The sequence below is a fragment of the Ophidiomyces ophidiicola genome, assembly GCF_022830035.1.
Source record: "Ophidiomyces ophidiicola strain CBS 122913 chromosome Unknown scaffold_45, whole genome shotgun sequence".
Classification (NCBI taxonomy): Eukaryota; Fungi; Ascomycota; class Eurotiomycetes; order Onygenales; family Onygenaceae; genus Ophidiomyces; species Ophidiomyces ophidiicola.
Genome location: NW_026054685.1, coordinates 1,447 through 15,158, shown reverse-complemented (window position 1 = coordinate 15,158; position 13,712 = coordinate 1,447). Strand labels below are relative to the sequence as shown.

The 13,712-nt window shown below is 52.0% G+C and overlaps 3 protein-coding genes across 3 annotated transcripts; 1 reads left to right on the top strand and 2 right to left on the bottom strand.

The window, feature by feature from the left end:
* Nucleotides 1-826: 826 nt before the first annotated feature.
* LOZ57_006499 (uncharacterized protein) lies at nt 827-1,726 on the bottom strand (the record flags this gene model as incomplete). Its single annotated transcript, XM_049255515.1, has 3 exons — nt 827-948; nt 1,011-1,276; nt 1,362-1,726. 3 exons carry the CDS (start codon nt 1,724-1,726, stop codon nt 827-829), a joined length of 753 nt encoding a protein of 250 aa, XP_049105477.1.
* Nucleotides 1,727-6,513: 4,787 nt separating this feature from the next.
* LOZ57_006498 (uncharacterized protein) lies at nt 6,514-7,716 on the bottom strand (the record flags this gene model as incomplete). Its single annotated transcript, XM_049255514.1, has 4 exons — nt 6,514-6,595; nt 6,651-6,845; nt 6,904-7,473; nt 7,544-7,716. 4 exons carry the CDS (start codon nt 7,714-7,716, stop codon nt 6,514-6,516), a joined length of 1,020 nt encoding a protein of 339 aa, XP_049105476.1.
* A 4,593-nt stretch (nt 7,717-12,309) lies between these two features.
* LOZ57_006497 (uncharacterized protein) lies at nt 12,310-13,156 on the top strand (the record flags this gene model as incomplete). The annotated part of the gene is made up of 2 exons (XM_049255513.1): nt 12,310-12,431; nt 12,529-13,156. 2 exons carry the CDS (start codon nt 12,310-12,312, stop codon nt 13,154-13,156), a joined length of 750 nt encoding a protein of 249 aa, XP_049105475.1.
* Between the last annotated feature and the right edge of the window lie 556 nt (nt 13,157-13,712).

Below are 13,712 nucleotides of genomic sequence, written 5' to 3'. Positions count from 1 at the left end.
CAAAGCCCATGACGGGCTTTGCCTCTATGTACACGGTACATACAATAGTACTCATTTCAGAATGATAGAAATTACATGCTCTTTTTCCATTACATTGGGCAATCTTACAGCTAATATTCGACTGTTCAAAAGTCATATTCCTTATGATAGAATCAAGTTGCTTGATAATTAGTAGATGCTCCGAAGGATATATCATCAACCACGCAAGGCGATCATTTATGAGATAGAAGGCGTCATCCTACCAGGTTTCAATTTATTGCCACCTTAATTCCAATACATAGTGCATCTTTAGCATAAAAGGGCAAAAGGGGAGAATTTGGGCCAAATAAAAATTACAACAGAGGGTTGTGACAAGAAGTCTAGGGGCTACTACTCAAGGTATCCCAGTGAGGTAAACCCTGGATCCATGGTTACTAAGGTTATCTTACAGGGTTACCTACAGAGCAATAACTCGCCTTCACGTTTCAGACACTAAAACAAAATGGGTACTATGAATCCTCAAATCATGCTTACAATAATAATGTAGTTATGTATGTAACAGAGCTCCTAACTCTAGGTTGGAATCGGGGCCGAGAAAAAAAATATGAAACACTTTATACAACACCAACTCGATCCGAAGGTAAGCAAGATCTATAATCAGACAAGGGACCCATAACAACCTCGGGCTGCGGTCTTCAATTTTCATAGCGCATACCGGGGCAACTATGCGATGAGCAACTCTGTTAACGTTCGTCGGCTAGGTCGTTGAGGCGAAAAAGATACCATACCTAGAAAATACCGAGAGAATATGGGGAAAAAGAGAAAGACTTAACCACTACGAAATGTTTTACATCAAACCACACCACGTTCCACCAACAGCGACAATAGCGAGAACGGCATTCAATACGCCTTGGCTATAGGTGGACACCGCGGCGTTGCTAGTAGGACTAGGAGTCGAGCTTCCACTAGCTAAATGTTGTGAGTTAGCTCCGTGGTCAATAGAGCACGAAGAGGGCTGTTAAGGCCAATACCAGTAGCAGATCCAGTTGCGCTGCTGGAGGGCCGTCTTGTGACAGTGGCTGATGTAGTTTCGCTTCCTGTAGGCTGTGATGTAGAGGAAGTTTGCGATGACGTACCGCTGGGTGTGCTCGAAGTGCTGGGGTTTCCTGGGAATCCTGGGATCTGAATGTCGCCGCCGATGTTGATGCTTCCACCGTTAATAGCTGTGGGGTGGTTGCTCTCTGGAGCTTCTTTAGCAGCATTTTTAAAGGCACCGATGTTTTGGTTGCCCCCAGAGCTAAGCAAGACACTCTCAGCAATCGTTCAATGCATACGCAGTGATAAAATATCATTCTACAACGTTCTGGTAAGGAGGTACTTACGGCGGGTTAATCACACCGACCATTCCGCGCTGGCAATGTCTCCCAACGCTGCAGTAGATCCACTTGGTATTTCTATCCATGATGGGGATAGTGAAAGTAGCATTTGCTCGCGTGTTGGCAGGAATATTGATTTGTCCAGACCAGAAGGCATCCGGTGCGAATTGGCAGGGTTTGTCGAATTGTCCGAGAGTGACATCGTGTGTGCCTGTGGTAAAGAGGAAAGCAACTTCATCGCCAACTTCGGCGCGAATAGTGTCGGGGTCGTAGTTCAAGCCGCCGTTAGCCACCTTGACATTGATCGTTTTCGCATTCACAAGGCTGCTCGCCAGAGCGAGGGTGCACAGATAAGAGTAAATTCCAGGCATGTTGGTTTCCGTCGGGTCATCCACAATCAATAATTGAGGTCAATGGGTAGTTTAGAGAATGGTCAAAGAGACAGGATGGGCAACACCAGGCGATTTGGACGCGGGTGCAACCAGCTTTGACTTCATATCTTATAGGTTTTCGAGTCAGCGTCCACGGAAATGAGAAAGCCAGTGAAACAACTGGAAGCAACTACATGGAGCCATGTAATTGATATGTTTGTTTGTATACCCTGTCGGTCACCAGGGTAGTATGCAACACTTGCCGTCCACAGTCGCACAAGCTGAAGCTTCTGCCGCCCCCAGAGAGAAGCGTGATTGGGGCAGTGTAGCTGAGATCACTCGAAACTGGCCTTCGGGCTCCTTGCTTTGCAAGCAACCTGGCGCAGCGCTCCGCATGAAGCCGTAATTGCAGTCTGACGGCGACGAATAGAGTCTAAGGCGTGTCTGATCGACAGCCGTCTCTTCAAGGTTCAAATCGCGGGAGACCTTGGTCCTTTGCTTGGCATGCTTCGTCTGACGCCCCATGAAGATAAGCAACGAATAAGCTATCGGGGTGAATCAAGGGAATCACGGCAAAGGCCAGTGTCTTGTCTCTCTGTTTCGACGGTTCAGACGATGCCTGACGTAGTAAGTTATCTCGCTGGTCCGGATTCGGTGATTGAGACAGGGAAAAACGAGAGGGCGCCAGGAGAGATTGCAGACCTGGGCCAATAAACAGCGGACATAGTTACAGCATGTCGAAGCGAGTACGAAGAATGATTTCAAGTCGTGGTACGGAGTACAGGGAGGCCGACGACAACACGGCTGAGTGTCGTCGCTGTGTAACATGTTCCTTTGTTTCTCCGCTGGATTTTGTGCGGATGCGCAACGCCGTCCAGATTTTGTCGTGAAATATCAAAATATTGAAAAAAAAATAAAAAAGAAAAAAAATAAAGCAGATAAAGAGACTTCTGTTCTTGAAAGTAAGAAGAGATAAGGCAAAAACGACCGGACTTACTAGTACTCCGACTTCGTACTCTGTACATGCAATGGCAGGCTGCTCATCTAGTGAATGCAAGCGCTTACACGATCGACAAGCCAACAAAGGCTGGCGGGTTCAGCGAGTAGCGTAGCATCTTTCTTCTTTACGTCCCATCATCGGTGACTTATTCCAAGCGAAGACTTGAAACGCGGTGCCGACGCCCCAAACAGCCGCTACCTTTGGAGCTTGGTTGACGCGTTTCAGGCTTCGAAGGGTAGGAATTTGGGTCATCTGAGCGCACTCTTGAAAAAGTAGCAACTTGAATATCAGTAAGAGGAAAGAAAGATTTGTTCTATCTGATGGACACTTCTTATTCATAGGGTATTTGTCGCAATAAAAAATCGGCATTGGGCGAGAGAAGGAGAGGCGTCTAGATAGCAGTGCGAAGGCGATGTTTAAGTTGTTGAATGTTCTGTGAGGACAAAACAAGCTCATGGAAAGGGCCTGCCCTAAAGCTTGCCGCGACCAAATAAGCGCGACGGCAAGTGAGGGGGTTTCTCGTTGATGAAGCTTAATAGAGAAGAGAGAAGCGTTTCGAGATTCTCACGCAGCGACTTCAAGCTGATCGCCATCGCTTCAACTGAGAGGCGGGCAAGTACTGTATTATATTCAGTTGCGTATCGTACCATATTCATTACATACACAACATACTGAAATATTTTTGACATGATACAAGTTGTATTTATTTATGCTTAGTCATGCAGCGAAAAATACGGAGTACTCTGTACGGTATTGATCCTGTTGGATGGAGCGGCAGGGCAATAGGACGACGAAATACCAAGAAACAGCCAAAAATCGGATGTTGAGTCTTCCTTCCCGGGCACTATCAGCCCGGAGCACCACCTTCAGAAGGCCTCCTTCCCCCATTCCTTGAATTCTGGTGTGAAAGGCGAGGATATCGCCGCTTACAAGTTGCTGATGCGAGGGCCAGATCAAAATTGGTCACTGGCGCGGGACGATCCGATTAGCTACCACTGCCCTGGGTCGGGAAGGCCCGTACAGAAACGCTGTCCTGGGATGTGGGACGCAGTCATCCAAAAGGCCATTGTCGTGAAGTCGGTTACCTTGATGGCAAATATGGAGATCTGGATGGGTTTGGCTCTGTGCTGGTGCGTTCTTTTTACTCTCATGACGTTTTGGCTACCTAGCCAACGCAGCAGGTAACCACTGTACGGAGTACCATTTCCCGTTTGCGCATCCCGATTGTCGACTGATTGTACTCCGTACGTATTTGTGCAACTTCATAGACAGGACTGTACCATGGTACTGGACAGCGAAGTCGGTTCAACGCTTTCAACCAATCCTTCGGGAAAGTGTGGAGGAAGTGGTTGCCGCCTTTTGATTCAGCCCAAAGAGATTCGTCATCTCCTTGGAGTTTTCTTCAATTTCCTGGACCTTTTTGCTATATACGGAGTACTGATACTGTTTTGCTTCCAAGTGACAATCGACCTGTCAAATGTGATGAAGCCCTGGGTAACTACAGAGTACATACACAATATGCACGGAGTACAGCCGCCACCAAAGAGCCTTCGTTGGACCAGTCTTGCAGGCTACGTCACCCTTGTGTGGCTTTGCTCCTTTCCGCACCATGAATTGCTTCACAATACTCCATACCGGGATTCGATTCAATATTTCCTTGGACAATCGATAGCATGCAAAGTACCCCATACCTAGGAGCATCTATGTATACTCCGTATGTAGGCGCACACTCCGTATTCGCATCTCAAATTTGAGGATTTAAGGAAGCGGTCGATCTCAAAACAGCGCCACTTCTGCCTTACCGAGAAATAAATTGTGGTGTACTCCGTACTTCATACAGAGTACTCGTCACATGTGGCACCAAGGCTGCGGGATTTGCATCCGAGTGTTAATAACCAGATGAGACAATTCCATCAGGCTTCTCCGCCGCATTCCTGATGCATGCCAGCCCAACTCCGAGGCACCATTCGGAGTCCTTCTAGCTTTAGCTTCCTTGAGAGAAAAAAAGCAAAATATATCCAAGAGCGAGGGTTGAGGCCCACAAACGCTTTCCGTATGCGGAGTAACGGCGCAAATGCAGTCTTCCCAGGCCGGGATCGAAAGCAAGAAGAGTTTTCTCGCGGTTCGGTGTAGAAAAGCTTGCGACGCCGAGGAGTGTTCAACTATACCAGGGTATGCGCGGCATTGCTTTGCTGATTCTTATTAATCGGCATCGGAGCGCGGCATACGCTGCACATATGTACTCCGTATCGGCGTCTCCTCCAGGTCCAGAGCATGTCCACATATATATCCACTATCACTGTTGCGCATTCGTGGGGGTTGACAGCGAGGGTTGAAGGGCGAGTAGTTTCACCCCGGGTGATGAAACGGCATGGGAACCCGGCAAGACCCTTCAGTCCGGCTCGGCCTCGTAGCGATGGGGAGTCCGCTGCCTGCATTCCGGGCCTTGGGGCGTCCCACCTACATGCACAGCTGCATGCACTGGCCACTCGCAAGCTCGAAGACCGTGGCGTGTTGGCGACTGGGCGTGTGGCGTGATACGGCGCTGAGGCAAAGGCGTGCATTGATTCCCACGGGCCACCGCCGTCAGGCAGATTCAAACCCCAGGAATGGTAAAGAACCCCGTCTGATCGGCATGTCTTCGCTTTTTCATCAGCGCCAGCTGCAGGCATCAGTATTGATGAGGCGTCGGCCAGCGGAGCTCCGACGCCGCAGAGCAAGCGTTCGGGTCCTGCTGCAGATCACAGTTTTCGAGATGCTGCTTGCTTCGCTGCAGTTACATGCAAAGCAGCCATACAAGACCCGCCAGGATGTAACTGAACGGCAGCAACCTGGGGGTTGGATTCGCAATGAGCGCCTGGTAACTGGGCTTGGCTTGAGCGGGAACCTCGGTCAAACTGCCACACAGTGCAAGGAAGAGATTTTCTCAGAGGCATCTTAGACCCATGAGAGACGGACCATCAGGGGTTGATTGGGGGCCGGCCGCGGTAAAGCTAAGACGGGCTGGATGCACATCATCCGGCACCAAAATAGATTCGCAAAATTGGCATCACGCCAGGAGAAAAATATGCTGGGCTTCTGTTATCTCTGAGTCTGCTGGATGTGATACATCGCTCATAATTCCATTAACTGTGTACCAAAGAAAGCGCTGTGTACAGTCTAAGCACATACACGCACATATATACGTAGTACCCGTTCTGGTTATCAGGTGCGAGAGTCGGCTGCAGACTGGGCCACAGTGCATCGTGCCAGCTGGCCGAACACAAGCTGGATACAATCGCAATTCCGAATAGGGGCTATCGCAGAACACAGTTACACCGGGGGTGTCGGTAACTACATACAAAATGAAATATACAGAAGCCGCATAATAGCAGGGGTTCACACTGAAGAATGGCCCCATACCCGGGTGCATTGGTCTAACTGGAAGAAGTAATTTATCGTTCTAAAGTTGGCGTTTGTTTGCCCTGTAATAGAACGAGCAGAAGGAGAGCGAGAGAGGTAGACTAGCTATAGCAGTGGGAGTGGTATATCGCAAAGAATCCGAGCTTTCGCCCAGCCACGTAGCGCCAGATAAAACGGTTATCAGCAACGCTAATAATGGCAGACCTTCGAGAAATGAAATATGCGTGCGTAGAGCCGTAGGAGTCATCAGAAATCGTCGATGGAAAGAAATATAGCACTTTGAAGAGGGCAAAGAGTAGGCTGTATGAGAGGAAAGCAAAATGGATATCACAATAGACTATGGACTGTAAACCTCGTGTTTATAATCAAAACCAGCATCGCAATGCTAGGACATATTCATCGCGGCCAATTTTTCCTCCACTCGTCTAAGAAGCTCCGGGTCGGGCTCCGGTTTAATTTTCTTGGGTCTACCAACATACATTAGTCTATAGATCACCATTGGCTGCAAGTAATTGTACTTACGGGTCTCGAATGCAGTCCTTGCAACGTTCGTGCTGGCATTTTGAGCATACTTTCTCGCCGAAGGCAAATAGAGAGGAGCAGGAATCACAGGTCCATCGTATCCTGCGTCTTGGTTTTCGCCATACACGCTCCGGTGGCTCGAATGGCGGCTCAGCATCGCCCGGATAGCCATCTGGATACTTATCTTTTTTGGCCCTGGAGAAAATGCATAAGCTAGAGCACGAAGAATCAGGGAGCGGAAATATAAACTTACGGATCACGGGGACATTTTTTGCACCGTATGTGATGGCAGTTCCGACATTCGGTGGCATTGGCAGCAAACATGGTCGAGCACATATGGCAAGTGCGTCGAACTCGCTGAAGAATGGGCTTGCGGACTAGATCCTGGCCGCCCGTTCGTGACCGAATGGTTAAAACAGGCTTCTTGGGTCGCCGTTCAATCATATCGATAGCCCTTTCAGTGCTGCGAACTTCGCCCTTTACTTCAGGAGCAGGCTTTGGTTTAGCAGGCGGGTAGCGGTGACATTTAGTGCAGCGGAGATGACTGCAGCCCACGCACACTTTGTCCGCCCCAAACGTTGTGTGACATCGATGGCAAATGCGCCGAATCCTCATACGGATTGGCTTCTCAACCCTCTCGACGTCCTCCCGCGCGGACCGTGGAGTCACCCATTCGCCGGGCTCCAGCGTTAACCCGTACTTTGCAAACAGCGCACGAGCTTTCTCTTCCTGCATTGTGCTCCAGCGTCCAGTTGTCTCGTGGACGCGGGGCAACACCGCCTTCTTGGGTGTCTGAGCTGGTCCGGGTGCCGGGAGTTTGGGACTGGTGATCATAAATGGTCAGATTCCAGTACCAAGGACCAATTGCGGCCCCAAATTCCGGGGCAACTTACCTGGGATTTGAAGCGGTTCCAACTTTGACGGCGCCTGAGTCGCCCTTGGAGTCAGGGAGGCTTGAAACCGAATTTCTATTTGAGCGAGGGCCTCTGAGGACGGTCTTCATGCGCTTCATATATTTCGAAATGCCATCGTCCTTAGCGCCGGCGGGTGTGATGGGCTCCGTCATAATTAAGACAGGCAGCGAGTGTGAACTAATTGCGTATTATTATTGCTGCTTTGGGAGTCCTGTCCGAGGTATCAAAAAAAGGACGGAGGACGGCCAAAGCGAGGTGCGAACCCAGGGACAGCCCCCCTGCTCTTGACCGACAAGAGCGAGTTGCAGGTGAGGGGCGGCCAGTCACGTCAGTCGGCGTGGTTGAACAAGCTGCGGCTGCCAACAAAATGGCGGAAGCCCGATTCCGTGGTGTTGGGATCAGGGAGGAGGAACACCCAGGCGACGCAACACGGGCCTTCGGGGCCAGATATTGTATGGACAGGTGGCGAGACAGATTCAGTTTGTGCGCCGGGATTGCGCTCTGGCCGTTAATGAGACTTGGTCGAGTCGTGCAAGTCCGACTGTCGTGGAACAGGGTGTACGGGAGTGATTGGTCCACGTCCTCCACCACCCGACTTGCAGCCGCCTAGGGTAGGATTTGGAGCAGAAGTCGGCGGGCTCGCCGCACTCTAAAGCAGAAGTGTTGCTGGGCTGCGTTGAGCCCCGGGCGCACGATGTCTCCCACGCACAACGCACAGAGACAGATAGGCGGACAGAGAAAGCGCAGAGCAGGCGAGAAGGAGGTGAAGAGGAGAACGACGGCGACGAAGCAAGCGACTGCGCGATACGCCGCCAATACGGTGGATTGAGCTTGCGGCGATCTCATTCGCGGGGGGTTGCTGGCGCTGGGCGGGGCAGCCTGACCCGGCAGTACGTTGCGGGGCGCGCAGGCCACTCACAGCCCGCGAACCGGGCCGGAGACGCGGGACGCCGGCCAAGCCTGCCGTTTTGTGACTGTCATACGGTACCGTTACAGCGGTACGACGCTTGTCTCGTCCCAGCGGTTCTGCGGCGTCCCTGGCGTTGGGTTTGCCCAGCCCAGCCCAGCCCGCTGCGAACTGGTGCGGTGACGGAACGCTGCCCGGAGCAGCGCGTGCAGCGTCGGCGCGATTGGTGGCACTTCGTAGCCTCGCTAGCCGGCACTCTAATCACCTTCACGCCTCTGCCCTCCTGTTTCTGTTTTGTGCGAAAGGCGAGCGCGCGCCGTCGATATCTCGCTGGACTTGGCTGACCCGAAAATTCCCATGCAGAATCTGCTTGACTCGAGGCCAACCCGAGGCCATGGGATTTCCCCGGATTTCCAACAAAAAAGTTGGCGATGTTTTCCAGAAGAAATGCTGTGACGAGTCATGCTTATCCCAAACGAGACCGCCCTTTACCGAGGCAGAATTACCACCATGCTCCCGCATACGGTCGGTACATACGTAACTATACATACACGCCTGTACGCACCGCGTATTTTTCAATCGCGAGTCATGGCATTGTGCATGGGAGCAATCTGAAATCTGCCGCTTTTTAAGATGAATGCATTGGGCGGGTATTATACGTTGCAATGCCCATCATCATATGCCGTCGTGCAGAGCGGTATCGGAACCCAGGTATAACGGTCATGGGGGCAGACCATCAGTTTCGCAAGTGCAGCAGGGCCGGGCATTGTGCATAGAGCCAATGCTGTGCTCATCGCCGAAAATTGGGGCCTGCAGGAGACATCGCTACACGAGGGCGCGGATCTCCAATAATAATAATGGCAAATGATTACGGCAGCACCCGGAGGATTACCGGGAATCAAAAGGAAGGCAAGCCCGCCCGCAGACCTGCACCCTGAATCAGGGGTGTAGCGTGCGTCATGAGTTCTCTGTTTTTTGTTGACCTGGCCGAGGAATCTCCAACACAGCTGGGCGCGACGATAACTGAGACCAATTATCCGTTACGTGGTGTGGTGATTGCTGCGCGCATCCGTCATTTGGACAGCGAAGCCGGAAATGCCCCCTGGGATGAGACTCTTGCCTGCAGCTGTGTCCAGAACAGGCAGCTGAGTAAGAAGAATACATGGATACTGGTATCAAGCCCTGTATCGGTGGTATTGTGGGTGGAGCCCCTGGCGAACCGAGTTTTTGGGAAGGCTTTTTTGCGGTACTGAAACGCCCTGGTACCAATACCACAGTGTTTGCCAGGCGGTATGCTGCGATACCCTTTTGCTGTGTCCTGGTTAGTACTCTGTCCATCTCAGACCGCCAGAAGCGCCGCCGATGTTTATCGCGAGAGAGTTGACGCGGCGTGGTGAAGATATCGTCGGTCCCGACAGGATCCAGAGTCGCCACACTCGGCTGCCACGCTTTAACGAACACATGGGAGTCAAATTCAACAGCTGGGCTTGGTGCAGAAACTCAAAAAAAATCGCATGTTTCCACAGCGCCATCCCCGAAACAGAAGTTTTGCCTCCCAGCTGGTTAAAGCTTAACATATAAAACCGTCATTCCAGGTTGGCGATCGCCAGACCAGGCTGCTCGTTATGGAGTCGTGTGGGCTACTTATTTGCTGATCCCCAAGAGGTTTTTTTTTTTTCAATCCAGGTGGCCGTCGAGCCCTGGGGCACGGGGGAACGCCTCCCTTGGCGGGCTAGCAGCCCTGGAGCGTCCTTATAGATACCCTCGTATCTTGTCTTCGCCAACACCTCCAAGATACTTCGGCTTTTTGCCATCTCAAAGTCTGAGAGAGGAACTTTCCGCGAGAGCAAAACCTGTTGCGGTGGAATCAGAAAATGCCGTCTTGAACCTAGGAATATCGGCAGCGATATTGGTTGGAGCCGACGCCGGGCTTACGTCTGCCTTTGCGAACAAGAAAGTCGACTTGTCCATGAGCTATTTTTCCTTAGGTCTGTCGATTGCCTGACCCCATATAGTTAGTTAACCGAGCCATGAAGGCCGCGACTCGACAGAAGCCAGCACGAGCTTCCGAGGATAATAATGTGCCTGTATTTCGCTCCTCTCGCGGTATTCTAAAATTCAGGCCCCATTTGTTGTTACTGAATCCACTTTTCTAGAAGCCTAGACCCCTGCGGCCAGGCATGTGTTCTGCGAAATATTATTATTAACACTTCTCCATGCATGACGAGGCACATTCTTTATTTCAAAGTCTGATACCAAAAAAGCGCATCACTAAGGAGTTACTGATGCCTGCTGGCGCTCCCGTTCCCGGGCGGGATCCTGAACACAAAACACACGTGGGACGACAGCGTTTCCCTAGGTTATATATCCTCATGCAGGAGACCTGCTCATCATTTCCGTGCGGATGACGCCGAACACCAGTTCCCACCAGAGCACAACAAGAAATAATGTCTTCCCCACCGTTCGCCCGCGCCGAACAAGCTCTACCCTGTCCATGTGCAAACCGGTCTCTCAAGAATCTTCCCCTAGCAGCCGCAACTTGATGTCTATCACGTCGGATTCGCCTTCAATCTCGATCACTTTATTGACTTCGGCGGTGTTCCTCATCAATTCCACCGCGCCTGCGTAGCTCATTCGCGAGGAAGGATTGCAGTTTTCCGGGAGATAATAAATGAGCACATAGGGCACAGACAGTCGACCGGAAGACTTTTTTTCCGTCAGTTTTGATGATTTTCTCTCACAACAGACGAAAAAAAGGGAGCACGGCAGGATCGGTTTCTCGTACCAGAGTAAGTGGGTAGCTTAGCAAGATGAATCGCGGTGACGAATCAGGGAGTTCGTCTGCGACGTCCTCCATACTGGAGTACACTTGGTCATCGGCGGGTCTGATCTCTTGAGTTTTGGCGTCTATTAAATCTGTCTCGGGGAGAAGTAGTACGTGAGTTGGGGCCCTTTTATCGAGATCCTACAAGGAGACGATCAAGAGGGGCTTCCGTACAGATAATAGCCTGGGGATCCTTCGCTCTGGACGTGCCTAATCGAAACTTGCGAAGCTTCTCTTTCGTCTCCGGGGAGAAGGTGTAGAGCCTAGTGTCAGACTGAAGCGATAATATCGAACCAAAATGTAAGCGGCAAACCCCACATCGGGAGGCATGGGTAGTGTGGGTTCATACCATGATGCCTATTGATGTTTCAAAAACTCCAGCTTCAGATATGACTAGTTTGAGCAGTGTAAAAAAGTGTTGCACACTTCAGATATCGGATGTCGTGGTAGTGATGGCGATGAAGAAAGAGCCGACGAGCTGGCGGGGCTGACGCATATAGTTTTTCTGCAGCCCCTCCGGCCGTGTGGCCTCACACTCCAAAAAAAAAACCCACCGCGACGCTCCCCGCAGTGTTTCCCCCTTCTCCAAACCCTCGATTTGACACCGGCTAGCCGTCCATGTTTAGCCGGATCGCGACTCTGACAAGCCGTTCCTCTCTCGCCCTACGCAGTCCCGCTGTTTCTGCCGCCTTCGCCCTCTCGCCCTCGCTCCCTCGCATCATGACATCATCCGAACGAACCGCGCTGGATAATAGCCGGCGGGCCATTGGCACGGCGGCGTGCTTGATTATCGGAGATGAAGTTCTCGGTGGGAAGGCATGTAGTCTTATTTTGCTACTGGGCGTTTCCTTACCTCGTCCGCTGACGTTCCTGTCTCTTGTACCTGCGGCTCCCCGCACACACACACGCGCGCGCGCGAGCTGTATACTGTGTTGTGCGGGGAGACGCCGGGAAATGGGAGGCTGACAGACCGTCGATACCAATTCCGCGTATTTCGCGAAATACTGCTTTTCGATGGGCATCCAGCTGAAGCGCGTGGAGGTCATCGCCGACGACGAGGACGAGATCGTCGAGGCCGTGCGGCGCATGAGCGACAAGTACGACTTCGTCGTGACCAGCGGAGGAATCGGGCCCACGTACGTTTTCCACCAACGCGAATAGCGTGTGATATACATGACTAGTTACGAGTTGAGGAAGCTTACGACGCGCCGGGGGGGGGTGCGAGCATGACAGGCACGACGACATCACGTACCAATCGATCGCGAAAGCGTTCGACCTGGAGCTAAAATTCCACGAAGCCGCGTTCGCGCGCATGAAGCGGCTGTCGAAGCCCGAGCAGGCCAAGCCGGACTTCGACTGGGACACGCCGTCGGCGACGCTGACGGCGCGGCTGCGCATGGTGCACATCCCCACGGACGCGACGCGGCCGCTCGCGGAGCAGTCGCTGTTCGTCGACGACGACCTGTGGATCCCCGTCTCCATCGTGCACGGCAACGTGTACATCCTGCCGGGCGTTCCGTCGCTGTTCGAGCGCCTGCTGCTGCGTCTGAAGCCCGTCCTGCTGCCGAAGTTGATCGATCCCGAGGGGAAGGGGATCCATCGGTTTCTCTTTGCGACGCCGCTGTATGAGAGTACCGTGGCGCCGTATCTGACGGAACTCGCCGAGCGGGTGGCGCCCAGAGGGCTGAAGGTGGGGAGCTATCCGAGATGGGGGAAGAAGAGGAATACTGTGACGCTGGTGGGGACGGATCTGGAGTATATGGAGAGTTTGGTTGGGGAGATTGAGAAGAATGTGCAGGGGAGAATGGTGATGAAAGAGGACGAAGATGATGATGTTGATGCGCCGAATGGGGAAAAGTAGGAGAGATATGTCATGTTGTATGATGTTTTGGTGTAGTTAAAATAGAATGCGTAATGCCGGTATCGCCTGTGATGCTGTGTATCCCCCGAGCTCAGGCGGTGCTACGTCAAGCGGGCAAGGACTGGTCCCCCAGCTCCTTTAGCGCGAAACCTGCACGTTCAACGCAGAGGCCAGTTAAATAGCCGCGAAACACGGAAGCTCATCATGAATCAAGGTAAAAGAAGCGAAAAGAAATATCCGGAAGTTTGTTCAGACGTCGGCGCTGCGCAGTGGTAGTACATAGTATCTACGCGGCTGCGACATTATGCTACAAGCCAACGGTCGTCTAATCCTACAGTGCTACATCACGATGCCAGCTTGGGCAATCCCTCCAAACCCCGTGGCCTCTTCGGATTCGGACACAGGGGAACCCCGGGCTGGGATGCAATGTTCCGGAGGACCCTGTGAAAGGAACCCAAGGACGACAAGGCAAGTATACTCGAGGAGGGGGGAAAAAAACGGGATGAGGGAATAAAAAAAAGACGACGGTCTGATAAAAAGAAAAGAAAACGAGAAG